Below are 20,207 nucleotides of genomic sequence, written 5' to 3'. Positions count from 1 at the left end.
GGAGTGCATGTTCTGAAAGCTATAGATGCGGGCGTGCTGATGGTATGGTTAATTGCTGTCAGAAATGAATAATATTGACTCTAGCTGGAAATAACTGAATTTTTCCTGACAAAATTGTGGCGATTTCAGAGCTTATTTGGGTTTAAGTCTTGATGGTTGATACTTGGATGAGCTGGGACTGGCTTTTTTGGTACTACAAAGCTAGTGGGGGGGTGCACTAGGGTTGTAGGGGGTATAGGTGGCTTTTATTGGGTCAGGTGGAGAATAAAATGACAAAATTTTTGAAGCGGAGGATTGAAGAAGCGCAGTTTTCATTTTTTCGTCATTTTTCAACATATACTTGGAAATATTGGGTTTTTATGGTTATTTTAGTTTGTACCATGTAGGTGGCAGTTGGAAGTAGCTGCTGGAGGCATTTGGGACAGTTTTTGGCATATTTTTGGAGTATAATTTACACTACATTTTAATCAATTTTAGCACACTTTGGAAGGGTTCGGTATTTTTGTCATAACTCAACTTTTATTGATTTTTGACGGGATTTTTGGGTACTGGGATGTCAAGCGTGAGCAGTAGGATGGTCTAAGGCTATAAAATGGGTCAATTGAAGGTGTTTTGTAGGAGTTATCATTGAATTCGAGCGGATTCGAAAAGTGTCAAAAATTGAGGGCTCCAGCGTCACTCAATTTTTAAAATTCTCCAAATCGCTTCAAAATACGCATGTCGGTTCCTCGGCTTGAAAATGGCTGCAGCGCAAAAATTTGGGATGATCGGGGCATTTTTCACAATTTTATGACTATTTTTCTGAAGTGAACCTAGGATTTTCGGAAGGGTCAAATTTAGGCTAAGTTTTTGGTACTTAGAACGGGTCGAATGGGGTCAATAATAGCTGGAATCGCTTCTACTGGATAAGGGCTTTTCAGAACAATAGGTTAATCCAGGTTCAGACAAGTAATTCTGGAGATATAACAAAATAACTAGGATTTGAGGTCAAAATTTTTCGAATTTTTGGCGATTTTTGGACTTTAGGGCTAAGTTGCTCAGGCTTGTTGGGCTTTTGGGACAAATGAAGGGTACTGCTAGACTGTACTGGGTCTTTACATGCTAATGGATATAGATGGTTATGGGTAGAGGGTCGAAGACTTAACATATAAGCTCAAAAATGATGTTAAAATCCAATTTATTATAGCCACTGGCGAGTTTTGGGAGACTTAAGTGTGTAATTCCTGCATCTATTACTATTTCTCTCAGTTCATAGAGACTTGCTAATACTGATTCGTATGTGGGTTTGTGGTAGTATCTAAATTTGGTAACTAAACTGAAGATATAACGTTCAGAAATGGGGTCGAAGTAGATTAAAACTGAGCCAATATCAGGTGGATATCTAAGTCTAATTGCACTTGGGGCTGCTGGGTACCAGCTTTTGACTTGTCGGGCTAATCCCTTTGCCATTGCAAGATCTGCTGATATACAGTGTGCAAAAGAGTGTGGTGAATATGAGATATCTGTTGGAGAACTTAGATATGTTGCATTTATTTCTTGACTAAAATGGTTTAAATTTTGATTAGATGAGCCTGGTGAAGATTTTTTCGATTGAGATCTAGTTACTGGTTTGTTTGCTGAACTGCTGGGCTTTTTCCCGGAATATTTTGCTATACTTGCTCTAACTTGATCTAGTTTTGTCTCTCTACTTGGTGTATTTGACTGTTGTGCAGCTTGTGCTGATGCTTTTATTGCTTCACGTTTTTCTTCTTGTTCCAGTCTGGCTCGTGCGTTTTTTGATCTAGGACTGCCTGATCTTCTAACTTGGTTGGTTAGGTAAGGGTTTGTTCTATCTTCATCGTGTAACCATATTTGTCTAGTTATTTTAAATCCTTGGACATTTTTCTTCTGTTGGTATTTTGGTGATTTGAAAACACTTTTTTCTGGTTGTCGTTTAGGGTGATAAGGTCGGGCTCTTAATTTTCTATCAGTTATCGCAAATTGTTCCTCACGTGTTTCTGGAGGCGAGTCACTATCGAATGGTTCTATTGACGGGCGAGGCCGTTGAGCTGGTAGGAACATTTCATCATCTGATGAAGATGATACAAGAGGAACACGAACTTCTGGTTCTTGAGGTCTAATTTCGTCAGCAATTAAAGGGTTAACTGGTATTCGGGCAATTTGTTCTGCATCCAGGTTTAGGTCAGCTAAATTTTCGTCTGAACTGCTATTTTCATTAAATAAAATTGGAATTGCTTCATCTGAGCTTGAGGAATCAATTACTGGAAGATTAACTGGGGCAGTTCGTGGTCTAACTGCTGGTGCTACTGCCCTTGGTGGGGCCGGTGGTGCTGCTGGAGGTGCTGCTACTGCTGGTCCTGCTAATGGTCCACCTAGAGGAACATTTATGGTCACTCTGACTGGATCTTGTTTCACTTTCTTGGATTGTTGTATCTCTGTTTCTTGCTCATTGATTAATTCTGGGATATGTTTATCAAATAGGTCAGGTTCCATGTGTTGTCTTCTCGACGGATCAGGTTGAAAGTTTACAGGATTGATGACTTCGAGATCTTCAGGAGTTTCACTTGGTTTAATTGGCTTCAATCTGATGCGGTGAACACATTGGGTGTAGTTCGTATTTACTTTTCGAATGATGTAATTAGAATCAGTAAGGACTTTTTCTACTTTATATAGCGGTAGCCATTTCTGAACTTGGGAAGCTATTACTGTTGATTGTTCTAGTAGCTTAGGGTTTAAAAGTAAACATAATGATCTCTCCGGAATCGGCTTTGCTGATGCTTTTTGATCATAATACTTTTTGTACTTCAAGTATGCAATTGTTAGTTTTTCTTTGTTTTCTCCAAACTTTTGCATCATGGCATCTTGCAGTTCATTTACAAAATCGGAATTTACTGCTACTGCATCCATTACTTTTCTGGAGAACCGTATGTCAAGGGGTTTTATGGGTTCTCTGCCATGGAATAAAGTTGAAGGACAACAATTTGTCGCTGAATGATATGAAGTATTATGAATAAAGGTTGCAAGAGGAACATATTTATGCCAGTCTTTCCATTGTTCTTCTGTATTAAGTTTCAGAATTCGTTTCAGTGGTCCGTGAGATTGTTCTACTGCTCCAATAGTCTGAGGGTGCTTTAGTGAGGCATGTTTTAACTTTACTTCTAGTAAACTTGCTAATTCTGACATTAATTCAGAAGTAAAGTTGGTTCCTAAGTCACTAAGTATCGTTTGAGGAATGTAGCTGTGCTGGAAGAACACCTTTACTAGTTCTCGGGCTACTGTGTCAGCGTATCCATTTGTTAATGGAACTGCGAATAGGTACTTTGTGAAAACATCTATTCCACTCAGAACATACTTATATTGTGATGACTTTAGGGGGCCTACTAAATCGATTTGTAGCATATCTCCTGGATATGATTGTAGTGAACTGACTGGTTGCAACTTTGGTGTTATATGGCTTTTTGGTACTCTGTTAAGTTGAAGACAAGTGAGGCAGATTTTGATGAAACTTATGAAATGTTCGGTGAAGCCTGGGTAATAGAATCGCTTTCTAAATTCCTGAATTGTTGCTTTGATGCCTAAGTGACCTGCTGTTTGTGAATTATGGAGCCTATATATAGTCTCTTTCCACAAATGCTTAGGTACACAGAATTGTTTATGAAGTACTTTTCCAGTATCATCATAAAAATTCCGGTATAAGACATTCCCTTCAAGAATTAATCTGTTTAAGTGCTTGTGGTACTTTTTCAAATTTGTTGTAGCATACTTTAGGTCTGGTTGTTGATTGTTTTGTTGAAGCCAGTTTATTACTGTTCTAAGGTCTGTATCTTTTTGCTGCTCTTCTGCTAAATTAAGGCTAATTAAGTTGTCTGTAAGATCTGGGAACTCATCTAATGGATTTGGGTACTCAATTGAATTTATTTCTGTTTTTCTTTTTAGTTTAAAGAGCCCTTGAATTTCTGTTACTGGTAAGTTACTTTGACGTTTTTTGTATTCTTCATAAAGCCCAATCTTTTTGAGAGCGTTCAGTGCTTCTCCATTTAATTCGGCATCGGTAATTTCGGTGTCTAGTAGTACGTTTAGTTCAACATCTAGGTTTTGTGCTTCTGTGTCAATTTCGATTTCTCTAACAGGAATTCTATCTGTTAACTTTAAAGACATTGTTGCTGTTTTGTCATTCTCCATTCGGGAGAGAAAATCTGCGGCGTAGTTAGCGCGTCCAGGAATGTGAGCAATTACTATATTAAATGCGAGTGTTCTGTCTAAACAATTCCAAAGAGATGGCGGTATTACTTTTGACTGGAAGAATTGTGTGAGGCTTTTGTTGTCAGTGAGTATAATTGCTTGTTTACTTGATCCCCAAATGTAGTGTGAAAAGTAGTCCAGCGCTTAGTACAAAGCTAGGAACTCTTTGTAATAAATTGAGAACTTTAATTGTGTGGCATTAAACAAATGCGATCCAAACGAAACGGGAGCGTATGTTTTCTTTTCTTTCTTTCCTGTTTCATTTACGTAGTCTTCCACCATTAGTACAAAACCTGCACCGTGGTAACTAGCGTCACAAAGAATTACATACTGTAGCCCTGGTTTTGGCAATCGCAAAGTTACATTCGTTGCTTCCATTAGATCCTTCTTTATTACTTCTAATGCTTTTACATGTTCTTCTGTGGTTTCTATTACTGCATCCTTCTTCAGGAGCTTGTAAAAAGACATTAGTTTCTCACCTAGATTAGGTATGTAATTACGGAAGAATTGCGTGAAGCCAATTAATCGTTTTACTTGCTTTGTTGTTTTCGGCATTTCAAATTTATCAAGAAATTTCGTTATTTTTGATTTTTCTGGTGATATTCCTTCTGCACTGATGTTATTTCCAAGGAATTTCATCGTATCTGTTGCTATTTCACACTTTTCGGGCGACAGTTTTAGTCCGGATTGACGTATACATGTAAAGATTTCTCGTAAAGAGGGTACCAATTGTTCAAAGTTTGTTACTGCATTTCCAATATCATCCATAAACTGGGTACAATTTCCTGAAGCTAAGCATGGGTCCAAGTAATGTCTAATAAAGGAACTGAATCCTGTTACTGACTTATTCAATCCTTGTGCAAGACATTTATAAGCATAAGTTCTCGAAGCAAAGTTAAATGCTAGCAGTTGCACTGATACATCGTCTGCCATTTGCACACAGTGGTATGCTTGAGAACAGTCAAGTTTCGTAAACAATTTTTTCCCGGCAAAGTAGTTTATTGCGTCACTCATATTTGAAATCGGGAAATTCGTATTCACATAATCGTTTTTCAGCAAATGATTTACTTTTCTCAAGTCAATTAATAGTCTAAGTCTTCCTGAATTTTTCCGTTGAGCGAAAAGTGGACTACTATATCTTGATTGAGACAAAGTTGTTATCAGTCCGTAATAATGCATTAGTGCGAGCTCTACTTTTAACTCATTTCTCAAATGGACGGGCGTTGGAGGGCCTTGTTCGTAAATTGGTATGCTTCTTTCTGGAGTTAACTTTATTTTTAAATCTGTATTATATCCAACGTCAAATCTGTGTTTCGCAAAGATATCACTGAATTCGACTAGTATTTCACCTACTACTGCTTTTTTCTCATCATTGAGGGCTGATTTTTCCCACGGAAACTTGCTCAAAAATGTTATTTTATCCTGATGATTACCCTTTGGATCTAATTTCTCCATTTCTTGCAGCTTTAGTAGTTGCTCATAGATATCTCTCTGCAAGGGCGACAAATTTGTCGGATCTGGGCACGTTTCAGGCGTTCGGAACCATAGTTTTTCATATTCCGGGGCCGGTTTCGCTGGTTGAGATTTTCTTTTCGGGGTGTCTGTACGTCTGTAACTTGAATTAGTTGATTTATTTCTGTTAAGTAATTTTCGCTCATTTTTGCAACATTTATTAATTGAGGATCTACTTCTAACAACTTTTCAGCTTGGTCTGATGTTAAGAATGAGAATTTGGCTATTTCTGCGCCTTTATTTATGGTAATTGGGTGGTCAGTAATGTTCAGGACATAGATGTAGAGAATGTTATTTTCAGCAACTTTACTTAGAGATGATGTTAATATTACTTCACTATCTTTTTCAAAGATTTCATTTGGAATTATTACTCCACAAAAGTCAGTCAATGATTCTAGTTTATCATAAAGCTTACATTCTAATACTGCTTGTTGATTCGGCTGTAAAACTTGCTTTTTCTGTGTATAAACTCCAAATTTTTTGCGTTTTACAACTCTTCTGGGTTGCTTTTCTGGGTTTATTTCATTTATTTGTAATGTTTGATCAGGGAATTTAATGTAGCTTTGTCCTGGGCAGATGCTAACTTTGTGTTTAACGAAGAATGGGTTGTGACAGGAGTTGTGACAATTAAAACAAGGAAATCTTCTGTAAATGTTTGTGTGCCCAATTTAAATGTAACTTTAATTGCTTTATCAATTTTAACTATATTTCCGTTTGCCATTTTTACTTTATCTAGATCTGGCTTTTCTATTTCTGTTATGGAATTGATATTTGTATTAATTAGTTCCTTGTAAAACTCACGACTTATCACATTTGCAAATGCTCCTGTATCAACTAGTGCGCGTCTTTCTAATTCTCCATTAAAATTAACTTTAACATAGGACAATGTTCTGCCTAAAAGTGGGACAATGCTGAATAATTGCTGAACATGTGGTGTTGGCTTTGGTGAGGATTGAGGTACTTGTGTTGGGAGTTGCACAGAATTATTAACTTTACTTTTATTATTATTACTTTTGCGTTTTCTACGCTTTTTGTTACTTTTATTATAAACTGGTTCTATTACTTTATCTAAGCTAGGACTAGACGTGCTTTCGTTATAATAATTAACTGAGTTTTTATAATTTTTTTTGGTTTTTTAAAGTTGGGTGGCTTTATTAGTTTTTTTGTTGATTAAATGGGTAATTCATACCTCTCATATTTCTACTTTGAGGAATACTTGCATGACTAAACTGGTTTGCTTGTTGAATACTGTATCGGTTTTGTGCTGGCGCTGGGCTATCATAAACTATTCCCTGTCGGGGAAGGTTTTGAGGGGTATTTTTTGTTGGAAACCGATAAACAGGTCTATTAACATAAGCTGGGTGAACAAATGGGGGGATATTTGAAGGTTCAGTCCAATAATTCCAAGTTTGTGGCTGTTCATTATAATAAAATGATCTAGGGGCATTAAATTGTGGTCTAAACTCTTGGTAATTATTAGCACGAGGGGCGTACTGTTGCTGGGGCCGATAGTTTGGCTGGAATTGGCGATAATTAGACTGATATTGGGGGTAATTTGGCCGATAATTTTGATATTGAGGGCGGAAATTTTGCCTATAACTTTGTCTATAGACTTGTTGAGGTTAATGTGGTGTAAAAATGTTTATTGGGCCTTGTTCTGATGGCTCATTTTTAGGTGCTGATCTCTGCTCAAGTTTCTGCTCAAGTTCTTTTTGATTATTTGAAATAGTAGTTATTGCTTTTAACATTTTATCAGTATTTGTTTCCGTTATTTCATTAAAACCGTCGTCGAAGTACTCTTCTCTGTTGCACATCTTCCTAATTGCAATTTGTTGGCTAGCTAAGGTGCATAACTGATCTATTGTATCTGTTTCTGGTCTTTCTAAGAGCTTAGGCTTAAGCCAATTTGGCATAGACTTAATAAAGAAGCGCTTTATTTGCTCATTTTTTCGATTTTCTGACATCTGAAGGGCAGAATCTCTTGCTGATGTCTCTCTTTCGAATCTACGAGCTTCTGGGTCACCATGTCCAGCTGGCGCTACTACTATTTCAGATGCTGGATATGCTTTATTGGCTTCAGTTCTTAACTTTACTAAGAAATTTTTAACAGTGTCTGTTTTTGGATTAAACTTTTGATTCTCTAACTTTATAATTCTGATCTCTCTCAAGTCATCCTGCGTGAATCTGTGTCTTAGAGCTGTTATACTGTCTTCAAAAACTAGTCTGGTAGCCTCTGTTAGGGTTAAGAAGTATCGTAAAGCGTCTCCTTTTAAATGTAATTGCAGAAAGTTCGCTTGTTGCGCGTTTGCGATTGCTGCAACTCCGATTGCACCTGTTATTAGTTGTTCAAACTCGTTAAAATTGTCCGTTTCTGATCCGGAAAAAGGCGTGATGTTGATCTGCGCGTGTGCCATTTTGCTTTTTACCCGATTAGATTATATACTTTTCGTTCAATCAGTCTTATTTTCGTTCTAAAGTATTAAATAGCACACTTAACTTAACTTAATGGAGAGATTAGGGGTTTTAAGAGATGAAAACAGTTAAATTAATAGCACAAGAATATCAGAAAAGAAACTACTGAAACCATTCGTTCAGAAAATAATAAAGATGGGCTGCTTATAAACCTATTCCTAAAGCTCCGGTCGAATCGTCAGACTTATATCGTTGAAGCCGTATGGGCCGCCGAAGTCTCACCTCTAAAGAGTGCCCCTTAGTTTAGGAAAATTCTTGGGGACCACGACCGCACAGGCCTTGTGGAAGCTGCACTCAGATAGGCAACAGCATAATGACCGAAGTCACTGTTTGATTCATTAACCTCCGGAGCTGGGCGGGGAAATAAAATATAATTGTTTTTTATTTTTGTTTAAACTTTTGTTTTGCCCTCTTTTTTAGTTAATAATTAAGTTATGGTTTCAGTAATTTATTATTCTGATGTTATCTGATAATCAGTGATGATGTTATCAAGGTTAATTTCTTTATCAGATTGAAGTTTGTGACGGATAAGTCCAAATTTACAAGATTTCTGATTTAAACTTTTTGCTGTCCAATAAATTGCAACACGTTTGTCATCTTTATCTAGCACATAAATAACGATGGATTTATAAGCTGAAGAAGAAAAAGCGCTTACTATCTGAGCTTGTGTTTTATTGCTGTTATGGGTGTAGTTGATGTTATTTCCTTCAATATGTTCAACAAAATTGGGGGAAGCTCGGCAATTGTTAATAGCGGGGAGAATTTGTTCTTTATAAATTGACATAAATAAAGCACCAAAGTTAATTCTACAAATTCATTTACCCACAATATCCTCGTTTGCAAATACCCTGTGTTGTTTTTGTCCGTTGTGGCGGCTGTGGTTGAGTTTGTTCCAGTTATTGTGCACTCAAACACTTTTGCATTGCCGTTTCATTTAGTCCACAGAGACACAAACACAGTTTCCACCCATTCTTTCCTTTGTTACTGCTTTCTGCATTATCGTCTTGCTCGGAAAGGAAGTGCTGGAGGCTTGTCTGGATGATTGGAGGCTCTTAAGGTATTGAAGAAAAGGCAAAAGAAGAAAATGTCGAAAGAAAGAAAGAAATTATCGAATTTATCAAAGAATTGATCAGAGTTTCGGTTCGTTAAACTGGAAAACAGTTAATAACTCCTGTCACCATGTTACGCACTGATTTTAATAGTGTTCCTCGTGGTGTTATTGAGGTTTATTTTAGAAGTAATTAACTTGAATAATTGGCATTTTACAAGGACTTATTTTGGTGTTTCACGGTGCGATTTTTAGCAGATATATTTTGAATAAAATTAGCTAGTAATAGCCTTTTATTGAGCGGTTCAGATGCGTGATATATCCACTAGTTTGCCTTACATTTTAGTGTTAAGTTAGTCGCTATTTCATCTGTAACTTAGTTTATCAAACTTGGAGGTTTTCAAGAGAATTTCCAGTTCAATCTTTAATTATTTTAGCAAGAATTGTTTAATAATTTTAACAAGAAGTTTCTCAAGTTTTATCAAGGTTTTATGAGATGATAGGCAACTGATTGTCAGGCTGGTTCTCCGGTGTTCTGCTGATAGTGGGTTCCGCAGGACTGTGCCTTCAGTTGTATTGGTCCTTCGCAAATATTTACTGATTTACAAGTTGGACAATTTCCGGCTTTTGTACGTCTCTTGGTGTTTGTTCAGTACATATACAATTCCGTATTAGCACCTACTTTATCAGAATAATTACTTCACCAAGTACATAATCTCTCACAAAGTTATTTACTGATTATGTGAATTTATCTTCAAGAAACTCAAAAAAGTAAATATTGAGGCTTTTAGGCACTTGAAGTGTTTGCTAGTAAAATTGTCAATCTGCGGTTGTTTTTCTTAAACATAAACAAATTAGGGGTTACAGGCCTAGATGGAAATATTAGCTATAAATGGCCTTGAAACTAAATGAATATTAATTAATATAAAGCACTAATTTAGGGATATTTTAAGGAATATCATCACGAAATTATAAGGAACGAAATAGGTGCGTGACAACGTAGTTTTAATTACCGCCTTTTTTGTTCCGTCAAATATCATTACCGCCTTTTTTTGTTCTGTCAAATTTTTCCGATCGAAATATTCATCGAAGAGATTTGTGAGTAGTATCATTAGAAAGCTCATCCAGCGTAGAATTTGCAATTACAATATTTTTGTGAAGTTCGTTTTTATGATGGAGTTATCGATGTTTGAAGTTCAGTGAACATTTGACTAATTTTCGCTGTATTTGTTCACATTTTCCGTATTTTTACGCATTTTTTGCCAATTTTGCGACAAATCGTTAACGATAGTGTTGTTTGGTTTACCTCTAAAGAAAGAAGAGTATAGTTGAATAGTTGAATATATTTTGGCTAAAATGTTAGCTACATTTTTAAAAATTCAGACTTTTTACATCAAAATTGGCACAAAAGCTTTTTCTGTCCACGTTTGAATTTGCCGGGTTAACACACCTTTAAGCTGCTGACACAATCATAGCAAACTCCATAGCGGGCTGGTTTTACTTGCGCTTCCTTCGACAGTGTTCTTGAATTAAATGTTTGACGGTTTTTTGATAATTTAACTCGAGAATTGTCCAAAATGCATCATTTATTTTTTCATAAATTGACTTTTTTGTCAAATTATCCACATCCAAAAAAATGGAAGAGCTAGTTTAAGCTCATCGGAATAGCAGGGCTGAATCTAGCCTAAATGTTTTTTTCACAGACTAATAATAATTCAGATTGTAATCAGTCGCTATCTCAAAATTTTTCTTGATTTTGTTTTTTTTATGTTAAATACAGAACAGAACAATTCAAATCGAGGCATATTAACGACTGTTCTAATTAGCTTCCTAAGTTGTTTTAAGGAAATCTATCTTGTCTAATTAGTTCAAAGCTTATGGTCTTTTTGATTTTTAAACTTACTTGTTTTCAAAATGAACAACTGATTAATGAGTTTTCCTAATTTTTTGTAGCTTCACGTCAGCAATGGCAGGTCGCATTGACTTTCTAATAGATTAAATTTTTTTGTCTTTTGCAGTTTTTGCGTTGTAAGTAATGGTTTTTTCAGTTTTCGGCTTTAATACTACCAGTTTCCATAAAAATTTGAAACTGTTTCCCAACTTTGGGTTTTTGTCCTGTCAAATTGTCACATTATTGGCGTTTAAAAAGAAGCCATAATTCAACATATTTGTTGTTTTGTTTTTTGTCTTATTTTTTGTATTTGTTTAAAAATTTCTGGATAAATGACGCTTCGTATGCAAAAAAACCAAGAAACCTTTTTACTGATTTCAGATAATACCTAAATTTTTCCATGACTCGGAAATCAAATGTTTTCAGAAAAATGAAGAGCTTTTTTTTTAATTTTGATCTTGCTGCTCTTTTTTGTCTGCTTGTTACCTAGTGTCATTAATTACAGGTTGCATAACAAGTTGATTGATAATGGAGAATAGCAGATTTGAACATATCTAATGTTTTAGTGCATTGCTTTTTGATTTAACTGCTCCGACGTTTGTTTTTTTTGCACAAATTTTTTTTTCAATGTTTGATTTTTTTCTGCATTTGTCAATCTTTTTGTGGCCCTATAACATATGAATAACGAAAGATCTGAATGGTTTTCTCTGAACCAATAAATGATTATAATAATTGAGTTCAGTCCGCAGCTGTTTTTTTTATGACTTTGAAGCTAATTGTTGTTTTTATGTCTAGTTGTTAGCTGGTCTCATTATTCAGAGGATACATATCATATTATTGGTGTTCAACAACAGCGCAATTGTTAATATCTTATTTATTGCGGAATAGATTATGTTTTTACGGGTTTGGCACCGTTTCGTCGCAAAGTTTAATCGAAATTTTGTTTTTCGTCTGTGTCCGTCGTTTGTTTTTGTAGACCTAAATCAAATTCTAGATAATGACAGGTCTCAATGGCTTCATAAGGAGGTATGGTTGAGCGTGATCCTAATTAAAGGATTCAGTTGATATCTAATGGTTTTCGTTATTTGAAATAATTTGTTTTCAAAAAGTAAACATATTTTTTAACTCTGGATGTTTTTCTTTTTTGTCTACTTGATTCCGAGTTTCATAAACTTTTATGATATTTACTATACAAAGTGGCTGGAGTTGGAAGCAATGTTTTTTTCATGCACCAACTAGTTTTGAACGACTTTTGTTTTTTTTTGAAATTTTTTTCCTCTTCCTCATTTGGTAGACAATTAAGCCAAAAATGTGGATGAACGGGGTTGGAACATCTTGTGAGAACACACATTACCGAGCCTCCTTGTTTTCAATAGCGTTTTTTTTCTCAGAAGTTTTGAATGATTCGCCACATACAGCATAATGATGACTAATGTCTGGCCATAATATAACAGTTGTGACATTAATGCAAATTATGAAAGGAACAGAAGGTCTTAATACAAAATAGCTGCACAATTTTTCGGCAAAATTTGTACTTTTGTTTTTGTAGTTTTGGGATTTTTCAAAAATTGTCTGCTGACGTTTAAAACTAAACACCTAGCACGAATGAATCCAATTTTTGAAAAAATGGTTGAAGTGTTAGTTTTTAGCAGACTAAATATTTGAAAATTAAAATTTAATTATCTCAAATTTTTTTTTAATTACACTTTTGTTTCCAGTGAGTACGTTGCGGTACATGTAAATGTTCACTTAGTAAATAATCTAAGGGATGTGTAAACCTGTAGTTTTTCTCAAAGATGGCAGAAAAATTTGCTTTGTTGTTTTGGTTGAATTTCAGGAATTTTCATTGTTTCGAAATGAGTTTTAAAATGAGTTTCGTTCAATGAGTTCCCAAGATGATTGTCTTGATACTGATCTTTTGGCAGTTCTAAGCAAAGTTATCTCAAGTAGGAACTAGTTCATTTTATCTGTTCTAATTTGTCATACTCTCTGCAGCCCCTTGAAGTGAAATTAACATTTTCAAGGTCACACATTGGTTGGTCCTAGTGATGCTGCTTAAATAGCTTCCTTTTTAATTACTGACTCTTAATTGCTGGTCAATTTGGGTTGTGCATTTGTTTTGTCAAAGAACAGGTTTAAGCAGCAATTAAAGCCATATATGTGTTAAACTGCAGTAATTTGAAGGATAAATAACATATTACATGAAGTTCTCAGTTCCTCCGATCGATTGTTCCTCCGATCCTGATTGTTAGCAACAGGGCTATAATTACAGATGTCAGAAATTTTTGGCAATTTCTAATGAAATGACAGCAATTAACTTCATTGGTGTAGATGTCTGGCCCTATTTGAGAATCCATTAAGTCTTCAATTATAGAGAATTAACTATTCTTATTATTTTGAGTTTCCAATGTCTTCTTCTTTTGTTAGACAATTAATCCAAGAATGTGGAGCAGCTGTGTTGTAACATCATGTGCAAACGCACGGTACCGAGCCTCATAGTCAGTTTTTACCCTCAAATTGGATTTTGAAGGATTTTTTGTAAAGAATTGATTAGTTTTTGATTTATTACAACGAAACTCCAATTTACAAATAATCAAAAATCTCCCAGAAAGCAGTTATTTGAGGTCTTGTTTATTTGGTTTGGCTGTCGCCGAAAGGGTCTGATTTTTTCCTGTCACCGATTCTGATGAAATCTGTTGAGCCACTCACACCAGCCGTAAATGACCGGCCCGCTAGACGTAATCATGAAAAAAGGTGGTGAAAACACGGGAATTTTCTAAAGGAAGCCTAATTATTTGAACGGCGAGGAAGGCTGAAGTTACTTGTGTATTTAATGTCCCTCTAAGGTTTAAAACATGCATAATTTTTTGGATCTTCAGATGTAGTTTAAAATGGCTGCTTCATCGATGCGTTCATTTGCGGTATACTGTCGCTTCTGCAGAGTAACCCGGCATCCAACAGCATTGAACATGTGCAGAACTGTCTACTTCAACCACGATGATGCAACCTCAATTCATAATTTTGAAGGCCGCGAAGTTAAGAGGATGAAATTTCCTCCTCTGCCCTCCATTCAGGACCTTTTGAGGATTTACAGGTTGAAATCAGTTCGACTGTTGTCTCAGACATTTTTGATTAGGGAAGACATTGCCAGACGTATCGCGAGATCTTTAGGTTCGCTCAGAAACGCAACCGTCTATGAGGTTAGATTTTGGCTTGAAAATTAATGGAGGTAAAAGTTTCAAAATTTTGGATAATTCGTTTGTGAAAAGGCAGGAGACAAGTTGCAAAGTTGGGGTGCAGCCCGGGCTGCGGTGCCATGATTAGCATCAATAGATCATGGAAATTTTACGGTATCTTATAATCCCATCGATTAAGCCATGTCAATTTTTGATTAAAAAAGCGTCAATGGATCTGAGAAGATTCATAGCAAAAACTTGTTAATTGAAATGTTAATGATCCTTCTATGGGATTCAATAGGACCCCGTACCCGGAGCCTTTTTAATGTCGTATTGATTGTGGCAGTTTTTTAATCAAGAGATTAATCGCTGAAACCATTTTACAATTTATATCTGAAGACGTCTTGAAAACTGCACTGCTCCTGTGCAGATAAATTGGCCAATAGTTGAAGCAGTTTAAATTTAGTTTGTGTTTCTTGACTTAGATACTTTACTTGTGTTTAGATAGGACCAGGACCGGGAATAATTACGCGTGAAATTCTGAAGCAGTTTCCAGAAAGACTAATAGCAATAGAAAAAGATTTCAGGTTTCGACCGATCATAACCATGCTTAAAACGGCGGCTGAGGAATTGAATTGTGATTTGCAGTTAATTACGGAGGATTGTTTAAAGCACGATTTCACAGAAAGTTCTAGAATATTTGGGAATGAGAAAGATTGGAACGATGAGAGTCCAAATTTATTTATTATGGGCAATTTGCCATTCAATGTTTCGCTTCCGTTTCTGGTGAAATTACTTCACGATATGGATAACAAAACGGGATTGTTTCAACACGGAAGAGTCAAAATGGTCTTCACATTTCAGAAAGAAATTTGTGAGCAAATTGTCGCTCGAGAAGGCGATGATAAACGAGGCCGTTTGTCCTTAATGGCACAAAGCATTTGCCATGTTGACTATGTTATGACTATAGCCAACAAAGTATTCGTACCAAGACCTGAATGCGATACAGGATTGGTTATTTTCGAACCGAAAAAATCAAAGCTAATCAACGTTCCTCTACCATATTTTGAAAAGTTAGTTAAAGCAGTTATGCATTATAAGAACAAACAATGCTTCAGGGGATTAATGGATTTGTTCCCTAAGGAAGTTGCAAAATTTTGGGCTATTAAACTTTGTACAGAAGCTGATGTTCCACAAGATTTGTATCCAAGATTCCTTGATCTGAAATCAGTTTCAGGGCTTGCAGACGTTTACTTCAGATTATGTACAAAGTATGAGAATTTGTTCGAATACGATTACCAGAGACCGAAATTAAATATTCCAAATCAACTGTTGGCTGATACTAAAACTCATGAAGAAGATTGCAGTTGGGAACTAGATTCAAGAACTTCAGAAACTGTTCTCAACTCATAGATTTACTTTTTTTTACTTTCTTTCATAACAGTCATTATAGGAGAAAATTATTGAAGAAAATTCAAATTGATCCAAAATAACTTTTTTCGTGCCTAACAAAAATTAGCAAAAGAGTCCAATTTGATCATTTTTACTGTCAATTATGAAATCTCGAAGAAATTTATATAAAACGTAGCTTAAGCGGAATACTCTTCAGGAAAAGAATACTCTTCATGTGATCATAACCGTATCCTAAAAATGGAAATGCAAAAAATATTTTCTTAACAATGAAGTTACTTAAAAGCAAATAATTTTTGTTCCAACATTTTTTAAAGAAAATCCAAGGAATTATATTGCAAGCCGGCTTTTTTCCCTAGCCAAATTATCAAACTTTTCTACGCATTCTAGAATGATAGGAGTGGCAACAATAAAAGTTTATAAAGTTTAGATTTCGAATTCAAAATTTATACACTGCAGAAGAATTAACCCCCAAATTACCCCGCAAACTTTTCAGCCTTTTCGACATTTCTTTTTTAATATGTCTATCTGTTATAAGACAATCTAGTTTTCTGCTGACCTATAATTTAGATTTTTATTAGCTGTTGCAAGAACAAGTCAGCCTTGAAGAAACTAAAATTGAAAAAGTTAAACGTAATATTAAAGAAATTTTCGAATTTTTTCATCATTTTGTCTTCATATCTGCTTGGGCTCGAAAGACTCAAACAGATATCTCATTGCGGTATTAAATCTACTGAAAATGAAGTCAGAGCAGGAATTTAATACTAAAAGGTTACTTTTTGAAGTTTTGGAGCTCAATTTTGTCGGGTTTTGTTTTCATTTCAGAGATTTTGTCGGGTTTTGTTTTCATTTCAGAGATTTTTTGTTCAAGTCACCACTAGAAGTTTTTAATGGTGACTTGAACAAAAAAGAACTGAATTGTAATTTTCTGAAGAATTTATTTCATATTCTCTTGAATTTTTTGGACGATTCAATTGGCCATTTATGACAGACTTATTAGTTAAAAATAGAAACTGGTTCTCTGTTATGTTTTAAAAGCACAAAAGCATTAAACAAGATAAAGACACTAAGTTTTTGCTGTTTTTTTTAATAGCCACACAGCGATAGCTGGGGCTGTTATTGACCTTCTCTTGGTTTTTTACAATTAAAAGAATTTGAATTGTATTGGGGCGCTGTCTTTTTTTTAAGATCTGTTCACACATTTTCATGATTTTTGAAGTCAAATTGGAGTAGTGATTTTGGTCACGCCGAAACAGGAAATGGAGCGAAAAAGCCAGTCGTTTTGCGGCGTGAAATTTTTTCGCTCTAAATTTAAAGTAGAGTGAGAAAACGGTGTTTGAACAAAAATTCGCCTTCTCGCTAGTGGTTTTTTGTTCACATGCGGCATTTTGACATTGATTTTGTTTTCTTATTTTTATCTGATTTAAAATGGTTTTCTCAATTCACTCATAGTCCATTCTAGGTCTAGTTTTTCTGTTTAGTCAATGAAAATTCTTTGAATTGTACGTCAGGACTTTTCCTGCTATGTTTTTTATTTCGTCGTCATGATTTTTGTTACAACCATATGACGTCACGGCCACTTTTTGTTCATTCGTTCATGCAATTTCAACTGAATTGCATGTGTGAAGTTATTTTTTGCTCTTAGTGGAGCGAGTTTTTTTGTTCATGCGCGTGATTAAGTTTTTGGTCACACTTGACTTACCTCACTTTCAAAAATGATTTCGTCACTTTAAAATTGACTTTTATTTACTTTAATTCAAAGAGATAAGGTCAAATGGGTGTGTGTCACTCCAAATGAAGGTTATCAGAGAGCAGCTAATAGAGGCAGCAAAAACAGAGTTTTAATCAAAATAACATATCTGCCTTCAATGAAAAGACGAATTTTTTTGGTCTGTCTTTTTACTGTTTTTTTGAGACTGCAGATCTACGAGGCTATTGCGGTTTTTTTTCTGGCAACCTGATGGCTATGTTATTAAAATTGTAATAATTTTTGATTTCACATTCAATTGAAATTTTTGACCAAGAATTCGGATCAGAGAAATTTAAATTGAGATAACTAATAATTTGCGAGGTTTAATTTTTTTAAACTGGAATTATTTGCAAACTCCAAAGAAGCAAATAGTGCTCAACAAAGCTTTTCAAAAAATAACTTTGAAAAATCGAAAAGATGGCTCTTGGGTAGAATTGATCGTATTATAATGATGATACGAAACAGTTGAATACAAATTTGCAAACGGTCGCAATGTGAAAAAGTTATTAGATTAAGCAATAAAAGGTGGTATGGCATTGAAACTGTGACAGGCTACAATTATCAGAAAAAAGAGAAAGATTTTCGAATGTGACTTCGGAGCATCATGTTTAGTGAAAACGTTTATAAGGTGACCCGATAGCAGAAAAATTGAGGTCGTTGAATGGTATGTTGAAATGCTAATTTAACAGGAAGAGAAATCTTGTGAAGCAATGATAATCATTCGAGTTCCAATTTTTGTAAACGAAAAAGTTTTACAACGCATCTTAAATCCGTATATGGAAGAAAATTACGGATCTTTTCAACAATTGCCCCCCCCTTTGGTACCTAGTAGAGAATCGCCTCCCCTTTTGTGCTATACTTTACCACAATATTACTTGGCCTACACTTTATATAGCCGAATATTAGTTTAAGCGCAATTGCGGACCGCTGTTCATGGCCATGCCTCTCATGCGCTGTGGGATGTAATCCGGAAATCGCGGGTCGGTTATCGCGGCGAAGCCGCGACGCGCGCGAAGCGCGCCCACCGACCCGCCAGTCGGAAATTCTTTTCGCTTTGTATTCCGGTTCGGCTAATTGCTATACCACGGTGTATTTTATTCTATTCAATTTAATAGTATGTGCATGCGTGGAAAGTTATTAGTCGTCTCTGATTGGTTAATAAATAGCTCGCTTAAATTCTATTCAAGAATAGCCCCCCCTTTTGCAAAAGGGGGGGCAATTGTTGAAAAGATCCAAAATTACAACTAATTCCGCAACTTACGAATTTATTATGAACTCAAAAAATTTCTGAACGGTTCATTGTTCATTATGACATCCATCATTTCACTTTTGTTCCTGATTGAATCTAACGGAGCGATGACTGAGATCGTTTTTGGTTTTTTTGTGGACTATGTTGGATCTGCTTTTACCTCCCGCTCAACTAGCACCAGCCGTCTTGTTTGTTACAAATCGGTTTTTGGTCGTCTTATTGAAGTCAAACTGAAGCTTTATAGATTCCGAAAACTTTTTGTACATAACAACATAACTCTTTGAATCAATAGCGACTCGTTCAGCTGAATTGGTGCCTTGTACTGGATTTGCTTTAAAAGCTCTATTACTGTGTTGCAAAGCGGAAAATGAAAATGACGTATAATAAGGGCCGCAATTGGAATTAGTTTTAATAGGCAGCCAAATTGCAGTGTTCTATTAATTGTGAGCTTAAACTAATTGAAAGCGACCAGTTTAATCTCAAATTTGGCTCGGATGGATTTTTATCAAGTCATACGGGCTGATAAATAGGAAAATTGGAATTCTCTCTAGTCCTTCATTGTTGGTTTCTGCTCTCATTTTGGAAGTAATCTGATTGTTCGAGAATTTTGGCGAGGGAAAATTTGAATAGTTTGGCGCTCTTATAGGTGTTTGTCTGCCGGTTAGTTAATATCTGTAGTAGCTATCATTGTATAGACGTATGTGGTTTTTGATAACGATAAAAAGGAGTGCGAATAAAGCTGGCCTGTCGTGTGGGGAGCCTTCAGCAAAAGCACGGCGACGGGCGACGGACCATATCGATCCGCCAATACCCTACCCTAAAAGATGTTGGAGACAAACAGACAAATGCCCTCTGGAGTCAGGTTTTTGTGGTGGTGCTCAGCAGACCCTGCTGAACTGAGGCGTCTATTGATCACAGCAGATGTGGAGAAAAAACCCGGGACTACATAAGTGGCCATATGGCTAATGCCATGAAGCGATCAACAGTAGAGACTGGTCAATCTATTGTGTAGACTGCCGCAGATATGTCCACAGTAAGTGCGCGAAGATGATGATAGCTGAGATCAGAGCCCAGAACAACTACCGATGGCACTGTGGCTGCTACATAAAGAAACCAAATCCACCACAAGCGCAGCGGACAAATTCAGTGAAGAGGAAAATTGTCAGAATCCTTCCATGCAACTTAAATGGGTGGAGAGCCAGGAGCACTATCCTGAAAAGAAGACAGAAAATTGGAGTATCGACGTCCTGGTGTTGCAGAGAAAAAAATAACTTCAGAGTCTGCAAACCCCGTGCCAAAGGACTGTAATGTCTTCAGAAGGGATAGAAAAGTCCAGAGAGCCGTCAACAAGAAAAAACCTCAAGGGGGTGTCGCTATAGCAGTAAGACCAGGACTAGAATGTAAGCCCCTGACAGATCTGCAAATTCCAACTGGAGCCGCCCTTGAACCAGTAGGAG

The 20,207-nt window shown here is 35.9% G+C and overlaps 1 protein-coding gene across 1 annotated transcript in view; it reads left to right on the top strand.

The window, feature by feature from the left end:
• LOC142340905 (mitochondrial dimethyladenosine transferase 1-like) overlaps positions 1–15,825 on the top strand; it is a 498,997-nt gene extending 483,172 nt beyond the window's left edge. Inside the window, exons 2-3 of the mRNA XM_075391676.1 lie at positions 14,045–14,365; positions 14,846–15,825. Of these exons, the coding sequence (XP_075247791.1) occupies positions 14,057–14,365; positions 14,846–15,754 (1,218 nt within the window). The 5' untranslated portion in view covers positions 14,045–14,056 and the 3' untranslated portion in view covers positions 15,755–15,825. The remainder of the gene's footprint in view (positions 1–14,044; positions 14,366–14,845) is intronic.
• Positions 15,826–20,207: the final 4,382 nt, after the last annotated feature.

This window comes from Convolutriloba macropyga, chromosome 6 (genome assembly GCF_964194025.1).
Source record: "Convolutriloba macropyga chromosome 6, txConMacr16.3, whole genome shotgun sequence".
Lineage (NCBI taxonomy): Eukaryota > Metazoa > Xenacoelomorpha > Acoela > Convolutidae > Convolutriloba > Convolutriloba macropyga.
This window is presented reverse-complemented; position numbering and strand designations above follow the sequence as displayed.